Genomic DNA, 24691 nt, shown 5'->3' on the forward strand with positions numbered 1-24691 from the left:
AATATGTAAGCGAGACTTAAGTGAGATATCGTTGTCGTGCCAAGACTGTGAGAAGCTCTTCAGACTCGGAGAGCAGAATTGGCACACAGGAGTGTTTTTTTTTTTTTTTTTTTTTTTTTTTTAAATGGATTGCACAGATGGAAGGATGATAAAGGGGTGGACGGATTATAAGCTTTATCAACCCCCCACGATGAACATGCAGTTGACAAAACGGTGGTGCAGACCAGTTGCACAAGTAATTCATTTAAATTCCCTGTATCCTGGTATGTACTTGCCAAGAAATTAGTATTTTCTCCCCTTTAAATTTTCATGTTTTAGTCTTTTTGAATGCGGTATAAACATCACAGTGCAGTAACTGTGATGTCCAAATGTCTACAAATGATCCAGATTTAATTCAAATATAGAACAAACAACAAAACTGGTTGCGTAAGTATCCACCTCCTCCAGTCGATATGTAATTACAGCTTCGAGTCTTTTGTGGATTTACACATCTGGACGCTCATCTATTGTTCCAGCTCTGTCAGGTTGCACGGAGACCACAAGAGTCTCGGCACGGACTCTTCATTGGATTGAGGTCTGGGCTGCTGAACTGAACAGTTGTCATTTTGAATACAGAACATTCCTGTCAAGCTTTTGACTCTATGTTTGGGGTTGTTTTGTCCTGCTGGAAAATAAATCCTCTCCTACAGTTGGTGTAAACACGAATCAGAGGAAAATCCATTGCATTTTTCTCCCAAGGATAAAATATGTATAACAGACAAAAAGCTCACTTTTGGGAAGACCATCCTAATTTTCTAATTCTTAAAAAACACTCGTCCAGATGCATTGGTCCCTCAACTAACAGCCTGTTAGATTGTTTCAATTGGATTTTGGATTATTGCAGAAAATAAACTGCGACAAACACAAGTTTCTGATACTATAATCAAAGTACTTTGCGGTCTCATGACTTCATCGTCACACTTTAATATAAATTTATCAATCTACAAGTTTTTAAGTTAGAATAGCTGAAATAACCAAAGTCCACTTAAAGAGTCCGTAAAGACGGACTAGAGAGTAGATTAGTCTCCATATTTGGCGTGATGACACTTTAGCTACTTAAAGACTTAAAGTGCTTTATAATTCAAAACGTGGGGTATAAACAGACGTATTTTATGTTGTAAAACAAAACATGAAAATCTCTAAAGCGTGTGTTGACCACAGTCCTGATTTCAGGATTTCTAACCTGCAAACTGGAAGCTCAAAAATGCTACTAAAATATTTCTGCTTTTAGGACTCGTTGCTGTCGTCCTCTGTAGAGCGGTGCAGAGATGACTTATTTTTGGAAGTTAGCATCGCCCTGGTTCCCTCCACAAAAAACATTTGGGATTTTTGGATTAATGCCGAAAATAAGCTCTGTGGCAAACACAAGCTTCTGATACTTACACATTTTGTTCAGACAGACAATCTTCACGGATGAACTTCACTTTTGTGGTTTTCAAAGCATAAATTGATTTGCTAGATTTTAAAAGCTAATGTTGGGCTATAAAGAGACGACATCACGGTCACGACTTAAACATCACCGCCACTAAGAGTCTTACTACACGTTTTCAATAAACTGATCAATGCACAAGTTGTAAAGTCAGAGTTAGAATAGTTTGTAACTAAAGTGGGCCTGTAAAGACGGACTAGTGAGCAGATGAGTCTCCGTGTTCGCTGTGAGGACGTTTAATGTCCCCGACAACCTCTGTAGTCTCATTTAGACACGTGTTAGCAACCGCTAACCGTTTTTTAACACACAGAAGTGCTTCATAATTAAACTGTGGGACATTTAATGACGTATTTTATATCATAGAGCAAAACATGTAAATATCTTAAGCCTGTGGTAACAACAGACCTTATTTTAGGCATCTAACTGAAAACCCATTGAAAAAATGTGAACTGATTGCTGGTTGTAGGACTAATTTCTGTAACACTCGAGTCTTACAGCTCATATCACGGCTGCCACTCAGACACTTCTGGGTTATTTCAGAGTTAGGAATCTTCCGAAGTAAAAAAGATCATTCGATCGCAGCCCAAGTGGCTCTTGGACCACCATGGACCTCTCTCTCATGCTCACTCATGCTCTCCTCACATAGACATGTGTTTTTTTAGGACAGCCCTTGAGGTATTTTCAGTCCTGGAAATGTGCTGGTGTCCTTCCTCAGTCTACACACAGGTGATCTCCATTCAACTAATCGTGGTGCTTTAAAAAACACTCTTGGCATCACTAGTGCTGATTTTATGTCGGCAAAGTGCACTTACGCAATCAATAATTTCATGTTCTCTATTTGTTCCCAATTTAGATTCACAATGTAGAGATTTGTTTTCACACAGTCGTCAATCGTCCTCTTTGTTGATTAGTGTAAACAGAATAATTACTTCACCGTCGTGTTACAAAACAAAAAGGACAAGGTGCATGGCTGGTGAATTACTTTTTATAGGCTCTGACATTTCTTTCACGTCCTCAGGTGGTTTTTAAAAAGCCTCCTTAGCAACCGACCAAGTGTGAGAGAAAGGAGCGCACGGCTGGATGCTCATAGAGTGGCTAGACTTTTTAAAATTCATGTTGGATACATCTTTTTTCTGTTTATACGCTTTTTGTTGTCGGTTATCTTCTGTAGGAGTGAGCATAATGAGAGGACGCAGTATGTCAGGCGGTGTTGGATACGGAGGGTCAGAACCGATGCTCCAAAATTCAGAGCCGCGTCGGGACTAAGTGGGATTGCGTAATAGACGGATGAATAAACTTTTGTTCTCCTCTTTGCATCATTAGCAAGTCAAAATCGGGACGTCGTGATATCTTCCCTGTTTGATGGACAGTGTGTCGGCCAAACTCCCAATGAATGTGAATAATGACTGTTTGGGATAAGTACCACAAAATTAAACTATTACTTTCAAAAGAAGAAGTTCCATATAATTACCTTTAAGGATGGTTTCATATTCGCAGCAAATGGGAATATCATAAAGAGAGATAATGGCCAAACCAAATACCACTCTATTACCATGCTATTATTGATAATTGGGCGGTGGGCTTTGATCTGTGAAAAAATATTTAGTGCAGTAATTTTGGCTATTTCCTCCACATTTAACATAATAAGTAAGATGTGGTGATCACATCACATATTAGAGGGGCTCTGTGTAGTTTTGGAGAAGAAATTCAAACTCAGAATTTTAATAAGTGGATAAACGAGCTGTTCTCAGAGGAACACAGAACACTGTTTGAAGCTAGAGAGGTGGCAGGGTCCGCCACATATAAACAAAGTAAAACGTTCAGGTCAGTTTGTTTATTCAGTTTATTCAGTCATGAAAACAAAGAGGATTTGTTTATTTAGTTTGTTCAGGCAGAACAAGTCAGATTAACGTCTTCCCCCGACACTACAGAATGCACCTTTAAAGAGTAGAAGCCTCTGGCTTTGTGTTTCGGGGCTGAGTGTTACTTCACGTCAACTGTGCGTTCAGCTTTTTGTGTGATGCTGTAAGTATTCTACCATCATTACATCATTTATTATACAGTTTTACGACACATAAAAAACACAGTATGATTCAGACAGACTGAAGTCATGCTGAGGCAACCAGCAGCAACAATCACAGGGAGGGAGTGTGTTGTGGATGCAGGATCACAAAGCCTTTTGTCAATATCCAAATTACAGGTTTCCAAAAGGTGAAAAAAAAAAAAAAAATCACTGTTGCAGAATGTAGGTGAGCATTTAAAGTCTCCTCCTCAACTCAGAAAAGCCTGACAAACACTTGCATCAGTCTGTGGGAGGGAGCTGTCGTGGCTGTGAGGGGGCGGCGTCGAATTTGAGGAACAAGAATTAGGGTGGAGTAAATTTTGAACAGGACTCGCAGCACAGCAGCCAATTGGAAAGGTCGACACAAAAAACAAGAAGTTACTGGAAAGGAAATTATCCCCCCCACCCCCTGTGATTTCTGTTTGCTCTCCCCTCACATTATGTAACATGAGCGCTGTAATATCTGCACGAATTGTCGGGTTCAAAAGTGCAGCTGTAAAAAAAACAAAAAACGATTTAACTGATTTTATTAGATAACAGCATAACTCTGTCACTCTCTGTTGAACATGTCAGGTGCCTTGCTCAAAGGCCCTTAAGCAGCACTTGTTTTTAACCACACATCCTTTGGCAACGCAGGGCTGCTGGCTTCACTCAGAGTCACTGTGTTCAATACGAGGAAAAGCACAGACATCTGTGAAAAGGACCTCAGCTAATAATAGAGCTCTGAATTCTTTCAGAAGCTGTGAGGAGATTGGAGCAGCGTGCCTGAGCTAATGGCTCCTCGAAACAAAGCACCTGTCCTGCCCGAGTGTTGACCTTTGACCTTTTCTTTTAAAAGGTAATGATAGAGCGAAGCATTACTTATTACAAATCAACACAAGAAAAGGCCACATTAGTCCCTTTCATTTCTGCTCTTCTAACATTGAAATATGTTAGCTTTCAGTACGTGGTTGAGACGGTTGTGAAAATTGCGTTTAGTCTCTTCAGCGGATGTCTTGTTCAGTTTACCTCCATTATCAAATTCTCCCCTGGATCCGGGGAGATTTCCTGAATCATGAATAACAGCTGTTGTGGCTCCTGCTGTATATTTAAAGGCGGGGACCCTCTCCTTACCTCCAACTACAGGCCCATCAGTACACACTGTATCAAAGGTATTTGAAAATACTCCTTCTCGTTGCACCCAAAGCAGTTTGGATTCAGAACCCATCACACGACAGAAACAACTACACGCTATTTCATGGAAACAGTTAAAGGGGCAATATGTGAGTTAACGTTAATTAAAATGATCAAAAGAGCATGAGTAAATAGCAGTTTTGACATTATGACATCTATGTGTTGTGTTGCAGAGATATCTACTGAAGCTATCATGCTGACTAGATAGCCCTGGCCTAAAGCTTCACAAACACTCCCCTTGTCCTTGAGCTCCCAGTTTTGAACCGCTAGCTGCACGGCTAACTAAGCTAACCAGGTAAGGTGGTTACTCTGGTGATATGCTGCCCCCTATTTGTTTAGAGTAGTTTGACAGGTGGCCAGTTCTGACACATTGCACCTTTAAGGCATCAATGGTATAAAGGTGGGGTAGTGGGGATTGTCTGCTGTGAACTAAGGAAAGCATCTGACACCGTTAGCCATCCGATCCTCAGCCTTACCAAATCCTCCCTCTCATGTCACTCCCAACTTGTCAAAAAAAATAAAAATAAACCTTCGACGGGACACATGTCATCAACATGTGTCCTGCAGGGCTCCATACTGGGCCCAATCCTGACCTTCTGACGAGCTGTTCTGTGCGCTCTGTGAGTACAAACAGATGAACACCACGTGTGATATTTCACAATTTTATTTACATAACTTAAAAAATGTCATTTACAGTGTTCCAACAGAATAAAATGACCGGACACTGAAAACAGAAAATATTTACATGAAGTGAGAGGTGAGTGCGCTCGTGCCAAAAACAAAAATCTTACAGCGTTCGAATAGAGAGATTTATTTTTTTTAACGATGTGAAGAATGAGGGAAAAATACCAGCTGCACTCACAGGATATCTCCAACACAGGAAACCACGAGTAACTGCAGTTTGCTAGTGCAACGCATTTTTAAGTGTCGCGATGTTTATCATACACAAACATTAGACAGTGAGAGATTATTAACTGTGCATTTGGCAAAATATCTGACTACATGTTACAGTGAATTCATAGTTCTTTCACCTGCACTTCTTCCTATTTCTCTACCAGTTTCAGTTTCAACACACAGCAGCTGTTATGCATCTTTCTGTATATCATATGAGCATTCTCAGCTGACCTTCATTTTCCAACATTTGATTGAGCTTTTGATGAGCGATGGTATCATTTATCTTGAACTCAATGTTCTTACAGTTAACCTGCACTGCTGACTCAACGTACAGACAAAATGAAGTAAAAACCGTTGGAATCATCCACAAGAACGGCTATCTGCTGTCAACAAGAACCCCTGAACATTTTCATGCTTATTTCATATATAGATATATATATATATAAAATCTCTCAGCGCATCTATTGTCTACTGTCTAGCGCCACCATAAAAAGCTTTATAGCCATGGTTACCATCTGACCCCAAATAATGCAGTTACCTTGCAATAAGGAAAAAGCTACACGGCTCCAAGATGACAGGATGTCTGTGAAAGCACCGCTCCACAGGAAACCAAACCTATCTATATATCAGCATGACAGAGCGTAACCACCAGTTAAGTCAAACCGACTAGATAGACATAATTACTGGCTCCTCGTCACCCTGCACAGCTCCATCTGCAGAATCTCAACAGGAGACGGCGGCGGAGTGATTGGGATTGATCTGATGGTTGTGTGGGTAGAGTCACCGTTGGTGTAGTGAAGAAAACACTTCCTGCCTGGTAGCAGATGGGATGAGGACGTGTTGCACAGTGAGCTTGGGCAGGCAAACGTGCTAAGAACACAGTATCTCAGATATTCAATCTTGGAGAGTGAAGCGGAAGAGGGCACGACACCATCCAGCCACGTCTCCAGAGCTTTGCTTCAGATGTAGAGCGAACCGTCAGCAGGTCCCACGTAACCGACTCCTATCAGAAGAACATCTATCAAAGTCCAAATGCCCAGGCCTCCAAAGCTGAAGAGTTTGCCCAGACCCTCTCTCCACTGGCCCAGATAAAACCGATCTGCCCCGAAACCACCAAGCGTAATGCTACAGAGAGATGTGAGAGAAAACACAGATGGAACAAAGTCGAAGATGCATTTAGAGCACACATCCTGATTCAAAAAGGTTTTTTTAAGATTGTTTCTAGCATCTAAGCTGCTCCTAACTCTTGAGATACTACTGGCAGGTTTACCTGAGCGCTAACGCTGTCGACCACTTGTATCCACCAGTCCAGTTACAGAATAAACGTTTCTGAAAGCGTCTTTTACCTACAGAAGAAAAAGACTTTTAGTGGACAGATAGTGTTCAAAAACAAGTTCACAAAAACTAAAACCACAATAACATCACAGGACAACAAGTTAGCATGACTGAAGACACATTTCCCTTAACAAATGTACAACACATGCAGAAAAACACAACATCTGACATCATTGTTTTGTAAAATACAGTGTTTTTGGTTTTCATTTGGGTTTATAGATTGTGTAATAATGTACCCGATGAGATCAGGGGCCGCAGTGCACCTAATACTTGTAAACTTTAACACAAGACTTTCTAAATGCTTCTAACCAACTACCTAAAATTACACAATGTCTATGTCACTGTGCCTGGTTGACAATGGACAGGTCAGCTGGGGGCAAACTCGTTAAAATAAAAATATTTCTTTGGGACGTACAAATACTGCTGCAAAATCAACAGTTAAATGTGAAACGTGGTCAGCCTAATTTACATCTGGTTGATCTTAAGAGTGCAATTAGCAAGCTGTTAAGACTGAAAGCTAATAGTCCTCCACCTCCTGCAGACAAGGACTGAAAACCACATGGCAATAATTACTCTACAGTATTACTTTTAGATTAGTGATTCTACAACTACATATGTATTTAAATATGTATCAGCACAGAACCACTGATTTACTCAACATTTTTGTCCACACAGGTTGTGCATAATAACCTAAAATATAATAATCAAAGTCATTATCACCCACACAGGTAACCTAAACCTGCACAGAAAACACAAGGGCAAACCACAAATGGTTCAACTTTAAAACAAAAAGGTAATTAGTAAACTCGATGAGAAAACCTCTCTTCCCGAAACAACTACGCCTACAGCTGAGACACAGTTTAAGTAATGAAACCGAGCAGGTTTTACAGCAGAGCCCTCGTCGTACCTAAACAATGTACATGGTCTAAGACGTCACAGGTGGCGTTGTAGCGCTTGCGTGGGCAGGACACCGTCATACAGTTGGTGGAATTAGAGCAGCGGTACTGGGACGGGTCCAGCTGCCAGCAGAACTGACAGCTGATGGTGAGAGAGAAGTTGGTCTGCTGCTGTCCTGACTCGCCCTACAAACACAAAAAAACAGCAGGACATCAATACACAGCTGTTATTACCAAAATAAAGCCTGACAGCAGTTGCTTCAAAAGAACAAGGAATAAAGTTCTGTGCATAAATCTTCTACCCTTCGTGCAGCTGAGATGCATCACAATATGAACCTCTACTCACTGTACAGTGAACCCCATCTTTGGGTTTACAGGTGAAGTTGGCTGGCTTCCTGTAGGTGCAGTTGTGATGGTAATTGCAGAGCATGCAATCAGCTGGCAGTCGACTACACAACCCCCCGCTAGGACACCTGGAAGTGTAGCTCTCTTCAACAGCAGGAGACGCTGAAAAACAGCAAACATAAAGGAGTTACAGTTATTCCATATCTGGCTAGAGTAATCAATGTGATGTAACAATGCTCCGTCGCAAGTTTATTTTACGACTTTTTGTCTGGGATCAGTAATGAGTGTGGTAATGGGGTTGTGACTACATCCCTTTGAATCTCTCGCCAAATCGGTAAAATAAAGCCGTGGGTGGTAAATGACTAACGCTCTGCCCTCAACAAAAAGGCCATCAGAGAGTCCTTGAGCAAAGCCATTCACTGCCGATTGCTGCACTGAGGCTGTCTGCTGGCCAGCAACAGTGGATTGTTTTCCCTCTGTTGAAAAGTTTTAACTCTTCAAAGCCTCGAGAGCAGTGTCCTCTTTGTTGTGACAGAGGGTAAAAACATAAAATACAAAACATAAAACATCTTCAAGATGATCAGTCCGACCTGAACTAGTTTTGTTTTTCCAGTCTCGTCAGTACGTTTCAACACAGACAAATTAAGTTGAAGAGAGATCGCTACTGAATTGCTAAACTGAACTACAGAGCTGACAGAACCAGAGTAGATGCACAGATTGTGAAATTTTGGTCCAATACTGGTGTTTAAAACAACATTCTGGCCAATAGCCAATGCTTTTTTTCTTGTTGTTTATTATGATTTTGTTGTTATTTATTCCCCCTTTTTGTGCCAGAGAAAGAAAGAAATCTTCATTATACAAAATAACTGACTGTTTTAAAGTCACTCAGCCCAAGAAGAAGAAGAAGAAGAAGAAGAAGAAGAAGAAGAAGAAGAAGAAGACGAAGAAGAGCACCCATAGGAAACTCACAGGGTGAACATGCTCACTCCACACAGAAAAACCCTGCCCCAGTTTGGATACTAACTCAGGACCTTCTTGCTTTGAGGCAACCGTGCCAGTATAATTATGTCTGGCGACCCGTTTTCTAGTGTTTCTATTATTTTATCCATCAGAGAGAAAATCCATCCACAATCAACGGACAATCTCTCCTCGTTCACTCTACCCCTTCCATCTACTGACACAACGAGCGAGAGAGAGAGACGTTCTGCGTATTGATGCACTTATGCTTTTACGAAACAACGGCACAAGTAGGTCTACACTAAACAGGAGAGGACACCTCGCAGTAAGTGCGCCTGGTGAGTGCAATGTCATTCTGTACTCCACCGGTTTAGATTGTTTCAACAGCAACAAGCCTCCCTCACATTAGACTCACCTGCTGTTGTAAAAACAGAATCACGGGTGAAAAACTAAATCCAAAATGCGACATATTTTTTAGGCGACTTTATAAAACACAGCCTACTGCTGACAAAGAAAGCAGACAGAATATCCACATCAGAAATTTATGAAACAACTTTTAATATATTGAGAGTCTTTTTTTGGAAAGGAACAACTACTAAGAGGATGATACAAACTTTTTCAGTAGTCTTACAAACAGATTGCAGGGATGTCACAAGCCAGTATCTCATTAATGTGCCAGAGCAGAGTTGATGACACAACAGATAAACATCGGCCACTGCCATCGTTAAATGTCATCCTACTTGCTGACATGCTGAGAGCAATCAACAAGGTAAATATCAGCAACGATGTGCAACACCACTCATTTCCTTTCTGATCCAATACCAAGTAAAACCCAGGCTGGCATCTCCGACACCAATACGATACCGATACACATACGATACACATGAACTGAAGCCTCGACAGATGTGAAAGACGGCGATAAAAGCCATCGATAGCTGCACTTCCTCTCTTTCTGTACCTGGCTGGTGAACGAAGTCTGTCTCACCCCAACAACACATTTCGCCTCCTCTTCTTTAGACCGTCGCTGCTTAACCTGATCATATTCTGTATTCTGATGAAATCTCAGATGCTTAACAAGGTTTGTGGTGTTGCCACAGTACCTCGCAGTCCTCCCACACACAACACATTCAGGTTTGTTGCTGTTTTTAGGACTGAAAAAAAAAAAACCTCCCCACATAACAGCAGTTGTGGTCAGTCGTCATTAATGTTCACTCTGTCAGCGGCGCCTTATGCATTGATAGAGATAGATGATAGATTTATTCTAGATTCTTATCATAGTGTGGTTACTTTCTACTGTACTCTTACTTCTACTGAGCTTGGATAATGATCTTTTAATATGAAAATCGAATCTGATCCGTCTGTATCAATCTGCACACCACTCATCGGCAATACCAACGTTCAGCCAATATATCGGTGCATCACCATTGTGTAAATGAACAATGATTTGCAGATTGTAGACTTGCTACAATGCTCTGAGGGTCATGAGCTTGTATGTATGATTTCAATAAAATCTGAAAGGTCAACAACTTCTTAACCTGAGACTTAGGTTACCTACTATTCTCAATACTGCTGCGTGTAGTTTTTGTAGCTATATGCTACAAAACAATCCAAGAGTGGACTGCTTTGATTCATATCTGGCCATTGTCTCAGGTTACAATCACTGATTGCCATTAATGTTGATTAATGACTGGTGTGTTTACCCGAGGCTGCAGCAGGGACCACTGGGCTGGTGATGACGGGTCCATGCTGAGCATCTCTGGTGTAGGGGGGCTCCTGGCCAACATGAGGAGAGCTCAGGTACCCTGAAAAAAAAAAACAAGAAGACATACGACTTAAGTCCAATTCATTCATCTGCTATGATCATGACTATTGAACCTATTAGCTATGTACGTGATGTGCTGATCGTGGAAACAATGTTAGGTCATGACCACCACACAGACACGTTAATAATGTAAATATAATACAGAAGTTTTAAACGTGTGAATAATTTTTTTTTAAATGAAGATTTTTTTTAAATAAAACATCTAGCTAACGGTAAGCTAGCTAACGTTACTGCCTAATAGTGACGCTGACTTCAATTCACCTAGGCTTTCACACGTTTTGCGAATTAACAAGGACATTTAACTGACTGTTAGCTCTTATGTGACCATAGAGTAGATACCAGGTACTGAACTGCTTATTGATTTTACCAAACACCTCAATCAATCAGCGCTATTCACTGTTTACGTTGCTAACTAGCTAGCTCGTTAGCTAGCCAGCCGATGCTAACACAGTGGGAGGAAGCTAACGACAAAACAGCAACCATGTATGAGTTAGCCATATAAGCGAGCCGAGCTGGCGTGAATCTATTACTAGCTCCATAAACATACCGTTAACACACTGTAAGACCAGGTCCATAAACAAAACGGTAACAATGCCGTAGGTTTTGAAGCACCGTCCTCGGTCCGGTCGCCACATCTGACAGCTAGTGGCCATTGTTGCGGCAGAGCTAGGGCTGGCGATGCGTTCACGTCGTGTAGGGAAAAGCGTTCGTCAGACAACAATGCTGCGAGAATGGTAAAGAATATAGAGAATGTCGTCAAAACGACATATTGCAATATACACAAACCTCAAACTCGTCACAGTAATCTTGAGAATTATTATTATTTGCAATGTTGTGACTATTTATTTCAGTTTGTTGCAAAGTAGTGTGACTTCACCTGTAAAAGAATATATGTACGTCATCTTTCCCATGGGCGTGAACGCAGCATGACCAGCTGCAGGACTTCCTGGTCCTCGTCTTGCCACGCCCACAACACCCTGTGATCCACATGTCATGAACTGTGTGTTTTCATTTTGTTTTGATGATGCCTCACTTCTGGGCAGGATGTCACATTTAATTTGGTGTTTGTAGGCTGTGAGTTGTGTAAACGGCTGCAACACCGACCTCTCATAAGCACCAGAGCATCAATGTGGAAAGAGGAACCATGTCTGACACCGTCATGGGTATGAGGATGTGGATCCATGTTGCTCAACGGGTATAGACAGTCACTGCTATCGATGAAGGCTGCTATGCACTTCATTGGAAATTGTGGCTAACAACATCTGCTCCGTTTAATGTCACTGCTTTGGAATGAGTAAAACCAACCGAGCGAGTAAAATTCCTGTGAAGCATGTTCTTGCAAAAATAATCACACCGCTGTGTTTGTCATCACATTGAGTTCTAGTGAAAAAACAGTCATCATCTCCTCTTGTGTAACAGGAAAGAGAAGAATCTCACATTCAGTAGATTTGTTTTATTTCTGGAGTTTCCCATGAAGACAGACCATTATTAAAAAAAAAGAAAAAAGAAAAGAAATCGGTGCCAAATTGACATCATCTTCATTGTGACAATTATCACACGGTTTCCTGAAATTATCAACTAACTTCCCTTCAGATAGACCTTAAATTACTTCGACATGTTTGAATACAATCATCACGTACAAAAACTTGTCCTTTTCTGGCCTTCACACATGATCCTATGGAAGACCACGACTGCCAATATGAGGAAAAATTATAATAAATAATTATAGTGAGAAACTTTCTCAAAATAATGGGTTGGTATCACCAGCCTTCACCTAGTTTCTCATATTTTGAGACACCAAGACATTATTTGGAGATACTAAGTTTCATTATAATGACTTGCATGATCTTTTTTTTGCTCCCAACACACTGGCAGAAATGGGCTTCCATATGTTCGTGTGGGAGTTATCTTGCAGCCGTATTCATTAAATGTACTGACAGAATATCAGCTCATCGCTTCCTCGGTCTGATTTCTGCTCTACATACTACACTTCCACTCTACCATCATTACATGTGCCATCATTTGCCCCGTTTACTGCTCATCTGACTGTAGTTGAGGTATTTATATGCGGGAGTCTGGATTGTTCTTCGTCTTGATCAGAACTCCTCCTCTGCATTTCGACAGCGGGACTGTTTGAGCAGGGTCAGGCGGGCCAGCACCTCGGCCAACGACAGTTCTCCGTGGACTTTGTTGTCCCTCGTGCGCACGTTGACGCTGTTAGTCATTTTCTCCTTCTCCCCGACCACTGCCAAGAAACGAGAACACAAAAACAGGCTTGACACAGGCCAAGTCACACACCACACACACACAGACACACACAGCTACCCTGACACATTCCCTGCTTTGTGCCACTGAATTCAACGACTGTGGGTGGTCAGCCAGCTTAGAGGTCCATTTGCTTTATATTCAGCCAATTAAGATGTATTATTATTCAAATAATATCAGTCGACTGACAGCCCCATCGTCAAAAAAGGACCATAGCAGGTTGTGGTCCAAATCACATTTTCTTTACAATCTTTTGAAGCTTTTGATTTTTACCTAAAACTAAAACTGAAATAATGGTATGTTGTGATCCTTTAAAGCCACCCTCCATTTTCCCATTTTAAGGATTTTAAAGTGGTAATTACACTTCTTTCTGCAAGAAAAACAAAAAGGCTTATTTCCAGGTTCTCATTTTTTTTGGGTTACTACTAGAACATGTTTACATGCTTTAATGCTTAAAAAAAATGCATCACTTTTCTCAAATGTGATGCAGCACCACTGTATTCTCCCTCCGTTTGAGACGCTCTGTTCTGTCTCTTTAAGACCCGCCTACCGAGTCCCAGTCTGCTCCGATTGGCCAGCTCACACACGCCTGAGCCAGCCCCGCTCACAGTCTCTGCTCTGTCATGTTTTCAGCCTCCAGTTAGCTTCACTTCTACCATGAATGTAGGCATAATATATGCAAATGTGTGAAATGGTGACGTAGTGATGTCAAGAAGTCACAGAATTAAGAGGTGAGACTACTGATGAGACATTCAGGAGCAGTGTATTCTGTGGGAGAGAGGAACTCCTGTTGGCCTTTGGGCTTTAGTAACAAGACCTTTTCACATGCACAAGAAACTGTAGTGTGTTACACACTGGAGGAAAGGAAAAAAACGTCTCCTTTGATACATGTGGTGAGGATCATTAAATTAAACGTATAGCCACTGAAAACATCGTCCTGTCGACACTGTGCTGCCTCCGAGTTATAAAAAAAGACCACTTAAAACAAGTGGATTACCTAATCAGTTATGCAGGGGAAAAAACTATTTGAACAATCTCAAAAATGCAATGATATTGTCTTTAAAATAGTCTTTGTGGGAGTAACTAGTTAAAATGTACTTTTGAAGTGATTGCAGGCAGCCCTGAAAGAAGCACAAACTGGGTGAAGACGCTCTTGAATCAGTGTTCGGTCAGCACTCACGAATGTACTTAGGGCAATAAAATGTTCTCACCAAGAATGAAGTTATATTGGGCCAACTGAGCGTTGCGGATTTTCTTGTTGAGAAGACAGCCTGAGTCTAAGTCTGCATCTGCCATGAAACCAGCTTCTGTAAACTGCTTACACACCTGGAAAAAAGAAACAAACACAGATAAGTATTCATGTGATTGTACTTGATTGTGCTTAAGATGGGGAAAAGTGGGAGACTTACCCTCTTGGCGTAATCCTCAAGGGAGGGGTTGACAGGCACTAACATCACCTGGCGTGGAGAGATCCACAGAGGCCTGGTGGAAGGACAGACACAGACATGATGGTGTAAAGATGATAACATAACCACTTCCCCTGAGAAAAAGGAACTACTGGGTGAAATCTGGTATGTTGAAATTATGTCAGACATACAAATAGGACAAACTGTAACAGTAAATATATTATTAACAATACACTGGATAGTTTGGCGCTCCAACAAACTCATAACCAGCCTAAGAAATGTAGTGTAACACGAAATACAAGCATTTTGGGTCATGGTTATTTTTTTCTCTCCATTTTTTAAATTGAAGCTCTCAAGTGCAAGAGTAAAATGGAAAGCACTTCACCATTTCCCTGCGTAGTTCTCCGTGAGAATGGCGATCATCCTCTCCACTGAGCCCAGGATTGCACGGTGGATGATGACTGGCCGGGCTTTGTCGTCCCCGTCCTTCCTGTAAGAAAGAAAATGAAGGGTTAGTACAGATGTAAACTTATTCTTGGCCTTTTCATATTCATTATTGTAATATTTGTCCTTGTTTATTTGTTTGGATCGCCATTAGCTGTGCACGAAACCACAGCTAACAGACCGTAGTCTCATGCTGGCCATTTTTCATCTGAATCATCACAGTCCACACAAATCAGACCAAAGTTGGCCCGACATAAGGTTCAGTTTGGCCCACCAGATGCTTCTGGTGAAAAATAAATACATTTACAGATAAAAAAAAAATACATATAATAATGTTTATGCTGGTTTATGTTTGTGAGGTATAAATGTCACAATACTAAATACTCTTTAAATATAGAGAATGCCAGCCACCCACGCATCAGACATGACAGTCAACACAAATGTCAAATATAAAACATAATTTAGAGAATAACATTAAGTTGTAGGAGTAAAATTCATACTGGTATGTATGAATAAAAACTTGTATGTAAATACATGGATCAGATCGTTCGTTCACAAACATCTGGAAGCTAATTCGTGCATTCTTAACCAACTCATTGCTCTCTGGCATTAATAAAAAATCCTTCTCCTGCCCTCAGCTCATCCAAAACTCTTGTGCAAGATTAGTGATCAGTTGCTTTTAAAATTCAATTGAAGATTTTATTGTTTACTTACAAAGCCCCGAGAGGCCTTGCTCCATGTTTTTTAACTGATTTTTAATTGCCCTGAGATCCTCAGATGCATCATCTCTTGTTGATCAAAGGTCTAGATTAATTCACAACGGTGATCGAGCCTCTGCAGTCTTTGTAATTACCTGCCTGAAGAGATCAGGGCTGCAAACTCACTATCATCTTTTAAATCACTTTATTTGCTTTATGTTTTGAAAGGTGCTATATAAATACAGTTTCTTCTTCTTCTTCTAATATGTGTTAATCCTTCAAATATAATCCTATAAATATGATGATGTTCTCTTAATTTAGTTTATAACTTAATTCAATTCCACTTTTATTTGTAAAGGCACCATTGATACAAAAGAAGTTCAAAGTGCTTTTAAAACAAAAGTACAATGTTTCACCACAATCATCTCTTCCTGTATCACCTGTACTTACTGCCTGGCTCTAAATCTGACGGTCTGCATCTTAAATATCAGTATGTACCTCTATCAGTTCTGTTGAGCTATAAACCCACCCTCTCCATGTGTAATACTGGGCTGATTGGACTAATGCAGAAGCTTGTACTATTAAGTGCCTGCTGTCTAAATCTATACAGGCAGTGCTTTGTTTCACCATGCTGGGCTTACAAATTGAACTTCCTGGTGAGATGGTAAATCAGCCCGTCACCTGTTCAATGGGTTCACATTTGCATACAACAACTCTTCACCTCTTAAGACACACGTCGCTGTGGAACACAGCGCGCAAGCTGAGACGTCTTAGTCAGGAAGGGGATTAACATAAAATCCATGGTGCAGAAAAGCGCACGGACTCAGCAGCGTGTCAACGTTTTTGATTAGGTGACTCACCCCACAAAGGTCAGGTTGAAGCGGATAGGCAGCTGGAAGTCCAGCTGAATGGTTGCACACTGGTGGTAGCGTCCAATTGCATCTTTTATTTTAATGTCAATCTGCAACAGCGCACACAGGATTACATAACTTCTCAGACCTCAGAGAATTAAAAATTATTTTGTGTTTGGCAAGAAAATATCAAGAAGTGATCTGACCTTGGGTCCGTAAAAAGCGCCGTCTCCAGGGTTGAGTTTCCATGGCTCCCCGAATTCATTCAGGCTGTTCTCCAGTTGCTGCCAAGAGTGAGCCACAGGTTAACATATAATTTAAATCTTAACAAAGTGATTACTGTGAAGCAGGCCAAGTCATGCTGTGTAGACAATTCAGTGCAGAACATATAGTTCAGCGCGTTTTTTGCACTTCTACGTTTACATTTTAAGTGATGCCCTTATGTAACTTACAACTGCAGGAGGTTAAAAGCAGAAATCAAGTCAAACAGATGAGCAATGTGTTTTATTGACTACACACCTCCTACGGAAAACCACTGAACTTCACAAGTGACTCACTGAGCTGATGCTTCTGTATGATCACACAGCAGGGAGCCAGCTCTTTAATCGACAGTGCCAAGTCAGTGTCAACATGAGCATGTATTTAGTAAAAACTAAGGTGAGGCAAAATCACTGCATTGCAACCAAAGCATTGACTCATACTCAGCAGACGAAGTTAGATCATCTGCTTAAAGGGTCGATATGTGAAATTTTCTAGTTGAAAACGTTAAGAAAAATAACAAAGTATCAGCAGAATGTGAGAAAATGTGATGTCTATGTATTGTGTTGCAGAGATATCTACTGAAGTTAGCATGCTCACCAGATAGCCCCAGCTTTGACCCCTGAGCTCCCTGTCTGAACAGCTAGCTGCATGGCTAACTGAGCTAATTTGGCTGAGGGCAGCTACAGTCAGCAGCAGTTAGCGGTTACTCTGGTAATATGCTGCCCCCTCTTTGTTTGGAGTATAAATTTGACATGTGGCCAATTCTTTCATAATGCACCTTTAATATTGCCTTGTACCTGCAACGAATCCTCCACTTTAAAAATCATACCCACGCTGCCTGATGCAGTTTACCTTCTCAGCCTGGTTCCACACTGCGATGTCGCCCAGATACTTCTCTGGACGGGTGGAGAGGTGAAGCTGGAAGGAGAATCCGAACACATCGTAAACACAGCGGAGGAAGTCGAGGCAGCCCTTCATCTCCGTCTCGATCTGTGGAAAAAAAAAGATGATTCAGAAGTGAGGAAAGTACTCATAATAAGTAGTTGCTTGTTTTTCAAAACATGTTCAAAAGACCTCAAAATTGGGTGTATCACAGCTGAAAACTACTGATGTGGTCACCTGATCCATGGTGCAGAAAATGTGAGCGTCATCCTGCTGGAAGCGCCGTACTCTGGTCAGCCCCGTCAGTGTTCCTGACAACTCGTTTCTGTGGAGGACCCCGAAGTCTGCCAGCCTCAGAGGAAGCTCCCTCCACGAGCGAGGCCTGTGGCTGAACATGAGACTGCAGGACGAGCAGAGAGCAGGATATGACTGTGACACACAAATACTGTAAGTGCCGTTTGATTTATAGCACTTGGAAACAGTTCAGATGTTTGCACTCGCCAAGTTTACCAATGGCCGGGGCAGTTCATGGGCTTGAGCGCAAAGATGTCTTCTTCCACGGGGAAGGAGAACATGTTTTCACTGTAGTGCTGCCAGTGGCCAGAAGTCTCCCACAGTTTGCTGTTGTAGATGTTGGGAGAGGCCACTTCCTGAAAGCCTCTTCTCCAGTACTCATCCTAGCAAAACAACAAAAACCGCATAAACAAGCTGAATCTGCCAGTTGGCCTGAAACAGGTACTTCATGAAGCTGAGCTGAATCATGACTTCTGGCACGAATCTAGAGCTACTGCAATGCAAATGACATTCAGTGGGCTTTATTTATCCATTTGTTTTTCTGAAGCAAAACACTGAAGGTCCAGTTGAGCTGTTTAGTAACCAACAGTGGAAGACTGGAGGGAAAAACAGGAGGGAGCTTAAAATCATAGTGCGTGCTCAGACAGGTTCTCCTGAATAAATAAGATTTGGCAGAAGAAGAAAGATACAAAACCTGAACGTCATGTGTTCAGAGTTAACTGCCTGCATCTTTTCTAAAGCAGTGCCACACACATGTGCAGCCACAGACACAAGTATTAATCCATAAAATAAACATAATCCTCTCTTTTAACAGGGGGCCATGCTAAATTTAATTGTACTTAAGTATATTGACAATACAGACCATTCATTCAATCATTCATTCATTCATTCATTCATAAGAGGCCAGCCTCCATCATCTATAACTGTAAGCAGAGTTTCCTGCACACAAGACAGTTAAACGTTTTAGTGGTACATTGTGGGGGGGAAATGCATCGCTTATTACTCAGCGCTGCTGTTTTTCCCCCCTTGCAGTGATAACAGATTGAAGTGATGTGATAATGATCTTGCACCGTTTCTGTGCAATGTATGTGAGGTCCTTTTGGCTTGGTTTGGTGTGTTGGCGTGCGATGTGAAAGTCTTCCAAGACGTCAACACATGTCTGCAGACACGTCACAGAGAAGAGTTCCTGTACAGTCACTGAGCTTGGCAAAAGAGGTCAAGACTGTAAACTAAATTCTTTGGAAAGACTGCTCGATCTAATCATCGTTCAGCCTAATTACCAAATGTGGAAATTTGCTGGCTTCCCAAAAGAGCACTTTCAAAATGATCGTTCTGTGGAGCCAATCAGACAAATGACACACAAGACTGCAGTGCTGCTGACAACAACCACAATCTGAAAATGTTGACATGTTTGGCTCTGACACTTCTGACTTTATTACGTTTAATTAATCACATATCTGGTGTTCAGGCCATAAGTCAGACCTCATACAGAAGTCAGGAGTGGCCAAAGCTTTTTCTGGAGCTCTGAACACAATTTAAACCCGACTGAACTAAACTATTCAGCTCACTGTTCAACTCACGCCTTATCTTTAGGTTCCTTGGTGATTGCATGAAAAGTGGACGTCTTGTGGTGTGCATGTCAATGAGCTGGCAATCACCACGAGTACACTGGAAATGATAGGCATGCTCTGCACCTCGTGGACTCAGGTGGAGAGAGTGTTTTTTTGTTTCTGGAGTACTTTAAATAATTGACACTTGGCAGAAGCTGATTCTGTTTGGGAATTTTGAGAATAGAATATTTTAGAGTCAAATGAATTCATATAATGACAAAATAATTACCAACCAAGACTTACTATCGTAAAGAGAGGTTTTTCAGTAAAGCTTGCTATGTTGACATCACAAAAATTGGACAATGGTGATCAAAGTTTTGACTTTAAAATGCCTCTAGAAGAAGATGGGGTTCTCTATCTGAAGGCTTCTCTAGCTTACATCTGAATTTCCTATTAAAATTAAAATTAAACTTGGCACACATGCTGTAAATAAGGGGGGAAACTGATAAGCATTTGGCCGCCACACCTACCCGGATGAACTCAGTGAGTGTGTTGTAGATGTAAGCTCCACGTGGCATGAAGAAGCAACTGCCCGGGCTCAGATCATGGAAGAAGAACAGCTCCTGATCCTGTGAAGCAGACAAAAAATAATCGTTTTTTAACGAGTTCACATATTCTTACAACCAGCAAGAAACTCCTCCATACACAGCATCTGTCGGTTACTGACCGCCGAAAAAAGCTCAATGGACTCCTTGCAAGACTGAAGTCATATCCATGATTTTACCTACCTTTAGAGGCATCTATCAGCTGTATTAGTTGGATTACTTTGCATTACATGACAGCCTCTATAAAAAGAAAATACTTTTTTAGTCCTTTTTAATAGATGCATTTCTGGATGTCGGTGTATTTATTTTATTTAAGACTCAAACAGAAATGAGCTCAGATTTTAAGAGCACAATAAGTTCTGCCGCTTTCATTGAAATGAGATCAACTTGGCACGAACTAGAAAAAAACAGACTACTGTTCGTGGTGCAGGAAAAAAGAGTGACCTTCATGGAGGAACATTGTGCTTCAGACAGACAGACAGTAGTTAGGCCTTGATACTAACCTGACCAGGCCAGTCTTGAGGGATAGGTTTCCATGGTAACTTGGGTGTAGGTTATTTAAACCTCTTTTATGAAACAGAAATTCCAGAAAATGAGCCCATGTTACGAAACCCCAGTGCTGTTATTTTCTCTCTGCACATGTCCAAACTGGTGAGGTTTAACATTTATCAAATCGTTATGTCAAACACACAGCCGGATCCCTGCTGCTGCCCCTGATGGGGTTTTTTTTTTTGTGTGTTTTCCTTCAGGGTTATCGCTTGATAAAACTGAATGGGTCTGTTGTGCTTTCATTATGCACTGTGTAAATAAATAAAAAAGGGTCGGCTTTGGATCATGACACAGAGCACCATCTTTCAAACAACATGCCACTTTTGTCACCTCCCTCCAACTGGCATCAACTGCCATAATTTGACTCTCGTGTTTAATATGGATCCGTGTTGTCATCAGTGCTGATTGAGGTGCTGCCGTCTGCGTATCCCATGCTGGGAAACCAGCTGGGGTGCTCAGATGACTCACAGTTGTCCTGAATGTGCCAGTATGAAGGAGCACAGTGCCCTCAGCTGGTGCAAAGCAGCAACAGCCGATTTGTGGCAGAACACGGCTCTCATGTCGATGTTGCTTTGACCTGAAGCGTTTTTTAATCACGCTGACTGGGTTACACTAGCAAGATAATTTGTTCGTATATTGTTGCATGTGTCATTAAGGCCTGTTGACTGTGTTCTCGGTCCAGGTTCTTTCCAGGCTTTCACCACATCTATAAAACCACAAACCTAGACTCTCATGAGGAAAAGCTCCTACGAAAAAAACCTCAAAGGAGATGTGTCAGCCATCACGTTATACAATTACTAATCTAAATTCTCTTTGTACTGGGTTTTAGTCTCCGGTTCTAGGGCTCAGCCTGCTGGGTGGCCTTGGACATGACTGTCTACAGTGTGACTCACTTTGCCAATCTTGCGATGGTCTCTGTTCTTGGCCTCCTCCTGAAAGCGTTCCCACTCCTTCAGCATCTTTGAGTCTGGGAAGGAAATCCCATAGATCCTCTGCAGAGTCTCCATGTCGGAGCGGCCCTCCCAGTAAGTTGAAGAGTTCTGATGACAGAGGCAGAAAAGAAAAGAGTGAAATATTAACATGTTTATACATGTTAGCATAGGATTACCTTTCCAGAAATAATTCATGAACGGGGCTTGTTGATTTAGGACATTGAGACAACAAACATTAAACCCTGAGTGTATTTTTCCACATACCTTGTAGATCTTCATGGCTTTGATCTTGCCTGTATGTCTGACATGGGGACCTCTGCACAAGTCAATCAAAGGTCCACATCTAACCAGGATTCAAAAATTACAAAACAGTTAGCTTAACAGAGTACAAAAATAACTCACGCATCCGGAAATAAACATAAAAAAAAGATACTGTTAAAGGAGAAGTTCACCCAAAAATGAAAATTCAGTCATCGTCTACTCAGGCACATGCCGATGGAAAAGTTGGGTAAAGTTTTGTAGTCCGCAGAACATTTCTCGAGTTGGAGGACTCGTTATTTATGCCCTCGATGCGCAGAGGAGCTCGTGCACCCCCTTTAGACTGGGTGTGGACTAATGCCTTTAGTTTAGCAGCTACAGTGAAGACTTTAGCTTCAAAAAGGGTGTAAATAACATCTAATGGGGTGAACAGGTAATGACTACATTTTCATTTCAGGGTGAACTTATTCTTTAATATTTCTTCTTTCTCACCTGTAGACTGTAGTCGTGGGGGTGGTGACTTTCTCATTCAGAATACGACACTTGAATTTGTTGTACTGAAACACACAAACACCTCTGATTATTATGGTTTTTGTCTTAGTTGAAAGATTTCACTGTATTTATTGCCAAATTCAAAGCATGCACATAATAAAAATAAGATGAGGTAAGATTTTTACTCATCAGTGAAAACGGTTCATTTAAAAAACAGGTAGACCGTAGTTCATTCTTCCACACAAGCAGAGGATTTGCTGACAACAGATAGGAGTGTCCTCTCGGTCTCTTTCTCGCTCACCTTAAACATCTTCAACAGTGTCTCCTTGCTGATCTCAAGCCTCTCAAACGGCTGCTTTTCCTTCACCACAGACTTACACAAAGTCTCCAGGTCCCCAAACTCGGTGCTGGACACTCCTCTGGAAACAGAAAACACACTCAGTTCATTACAAGTGCTCATGGTCAGTGCTCCGCTGACTAGTATTGTGGAGGAAAAAACTGCTGTGAGCGCTCTTATGGACAGACAAAGCAAACCCATCAATTACTGATTTAAAAAGCAGTGAATTACATGATTAAGACTGGAGTATATACACTTTTTTTAGACTAGAATCATGTCTAAAAACTGATAGTGATAATACACGCTCACTTCTGTCCATCCAGGAACATGTCGTAGTAGAAACCATTCTCGATGGGGGGTCCATAACACAAACAACCTCCATAAAAGCGCTCCATTGCCTCCCCCAGGATGTGAGCACTGGAGTGCCAATACACCTAGGACACAAGATGCAGATGTATATATTAACTCCACAAATAAATGAATCACCGTTGCAAAACTAGAGTGTGTTTTTCTATTTACTCACAGCCTGAGCGTCTTCATTGTCAAACCGCAAGATCTCAAGAGAGCAGTCCTGTTCGAGCGGTCTGTCCAGGTCCCAGAGCTCTCCATTGACCCGAGAAATCACAGCGTTGTCAGCCAGGCCCTGGCTGGAAGATAGAGTGCAAGAAAGTTTCCTCAGAAATGCTGCATTCAGTCATTTCTCTCTGTTTAAGAGGTGGAAATTATAATGATCACATTGGCAGCCATTAATTGAGGATACAATCGTGTTCTGACCTGATATCACAGGCCAGCTGGTACGGTGTGGTGAGCCAAGCCTTGCCGTCCACCTTACGTCCGTCTGGCAGCTCCACAGCGATGGGCTTGCCGTCTCGGGCTTTCTTTGCCAACAGGGCGTCGCTCTCCTTCTTCAGCTCATCGTAGAGGCTGAGGCGCTCTGAGATGTATCCAGGCAACGGGTTCAACTGGAGCGGAAAACAGGAAAGAAAAACAATCAAAGTCCGGAAGTGATGTGAAAGGAAGTGGGAATGCTGTTTGTGATACTGAAATGTTATGAATTATAAGTGTCCCTGTGTTGGTACGATGGGTGAACAGGTGGAGGCAGGATAACTTTAAGCACCTGTGCTTCTTTAGTAGCACTCACCTCTTTCGAACCTCCACCTCCTTGTCCCTTATCCTGCTTCTTCTCCTTCTTGTTGTTCTTGTCACCTGGTTTGGCATCAGGAGTGACCACCTGTCCACAAACAAGAGAGGAGGATGTGTGTGTGTATCTTTAATATTACAATAATCCCTTATCATAATTTAGTCACATTATGAGCCTAATATTAATGTCAATGAACATGTTCAGTATGAGGAGTATGACCGTGGGAGCTATTTCTGGAGAAGGGGTGGTGCAGCTTGTCCTTTGGTTTCACTTGGACAGAGGCCCGGTACTGTCACTCACTTATGTTACAAATGGCGCCATTTAAACTGCTTAACACTCCCTCCTCAGCCTTTATTACTACCTCGTTGTTCGCCTGCTGCACTTTCCCGCTGCTCTTCTCCGCAGCTCTGCCACACTTCACTCCTTGTTGTTTCTTCCCCTGCGCCGCCTCCAGCTCCAGCTCCGCCTGCAGACCCCGCCGGAGGTGCAGCAGCCGGTACCTGAGCTTCTCATTCTCGGTCCGCAGGCTCTCCACCTCCGGGGACAGCTCCCCGACGACGGCGGCGTCCGAACCTCGACTCAATCCGTCGCGGAGAGCGGTTATTTCCTTGGTGAGGAGGCGAATTTGCTGCTCCTGGGCGGTCAAACGTGCAGCCAGGCACTCCGCCATCTTTAAAAGACCACCACAGCCACAGTGACAGCTTACTTCCGGCGGAGGGATTTTGGGAATAAAACCGCTGCCCAATTAAAACAACACGAATACGAAATTCCGGG

General features: G+C 41.9%; 2 protein-coding genes across 2 annotated transcripts; both read right to left on the reverse strand.

Annotated features, from left to right (window-relative positions):
- Positions 1–5351: 5351 nt before the first annotated feature.
- tm2d3 (TM2 domain containing 3) lies at positions 5352–11806 on the reverse strand. Its single transcript, XM_073465245.1, has 6 exons — positions 11500–11806; positions 10831–10932; positions 8175–8335; positions 7840–8014; positions 6868–6943; positions 5352–6722 (listed from the first exon to the last, which is right to left on the reverse strand). Exons 1-6 carry the CDS (start codon positions 11603–11605, stop codon positions 6557–6559), a joined length of 786 nt encoding a protein of 261 aa, XP_073321346.1. The 5' UTR covers positions 11606–11806; the 3' UTR covers positions 5352–6556.
- A 579-nt stretch (positions 11807–12385) lies between these two features.
- tars3 (threonyl-tRNA synthetase 3) lies at positions 12386–24597 on the reverse strand. The gene is made up of 19 exons (XM_073464362.1): positions 24279–24597; positions 23918–24007; positions 23551–23738; positions 23300–23423; positions 23086–23210; positions 22741–22858; positions 22440–22504; positions 21954–22032; positions 21651–21797; positions 20134–20232; positions 18270–18436; positions 17997–18159; positions 17730–17867; positions 16823–16900; positions 16626–16726; positions 15009–15113; positions 14627–14699; positions 14429–14543; positions 12386–13197 (listed from the first exon to the last, which is right to left on the reverse strand). The coding sequence occupies exons 1-19, from the start codon at positions 24585–24587 to the stop codon at positions 13049–13051; spliced, it is 2433 nt and encodes an 810-aa protein (XP_073320463.1). The 5' UTR covers positions 24588–24597; the 3' UTR covers positions 12386–13048.
- Positions 24598–24691: the final 94 nt, after the last annotated feature.

The sequence above is a fragment of the Pagrus major genome, chromosome 4 (genome assembly GCF_040436345.1).
Source record: "Pagrus major chromosome 4, Pma_NU_1.0".
In the NCBI taxonomy this organism is placed as follows: domain Eukaryota; kingdom Metazoa; phylum Chordata; class Actinopteri; order Spariformes; family Sparidae; genus Pagrus; species Pagrus major.

What these genes read in the sequence shown, in the direction of transcription:
- tm2d3 (XM_073465245.1), bottom strand. Translation starts at nt 11,605, where the DNA reads ATGGCCACTAGCTGTCAGATGTGGCGACCGGACCGAGGACGGTGCTTC. An exon ending in AAGATGGGGTTCACTGTACA is followed by an intron (nt 8,015 to 8,174) that starts GTGAGTAGAGGT and finishes TTGTGTTTGTAG; the next exon opens with GGCGAGTCAGGACAGCAGCA. An exon ending in TCGACAGCGTTAGCGCTCAG is followed by an intron (nt 6,723 to 6,867) that starts GTAAACCTGCCA and finishes ATCTCTCTGTAG; the next exon opens with CATTACGCTTGGTGGTTTCG.
- tars3 (XM_073464362.1), bottom strand. Translation starts at nt 24,587, where the DNA reads ATGGCGGAGTGCCTGGCTGCACGTTTGACCGCCCAGGAGCAGCAAATT. An exon ending in AAGCCATGAAGATCTACAAG is followed by an intron (nt 21,798 to 21,953) that starts GTATGTGGAAAA and finishes CTCTGTCATCAG; the next exon opens with AACTCTTCAACTTACTGGGA. An exon ending in CCAATATAACTTCATTCTTG is followed by an intron (nt 13,198 to 14,428) that starts GTGAGAACATTT and finishes GTTTCTTGGCAG; the next exon opens with TGGTCGGGGAGAAGGAGAAA.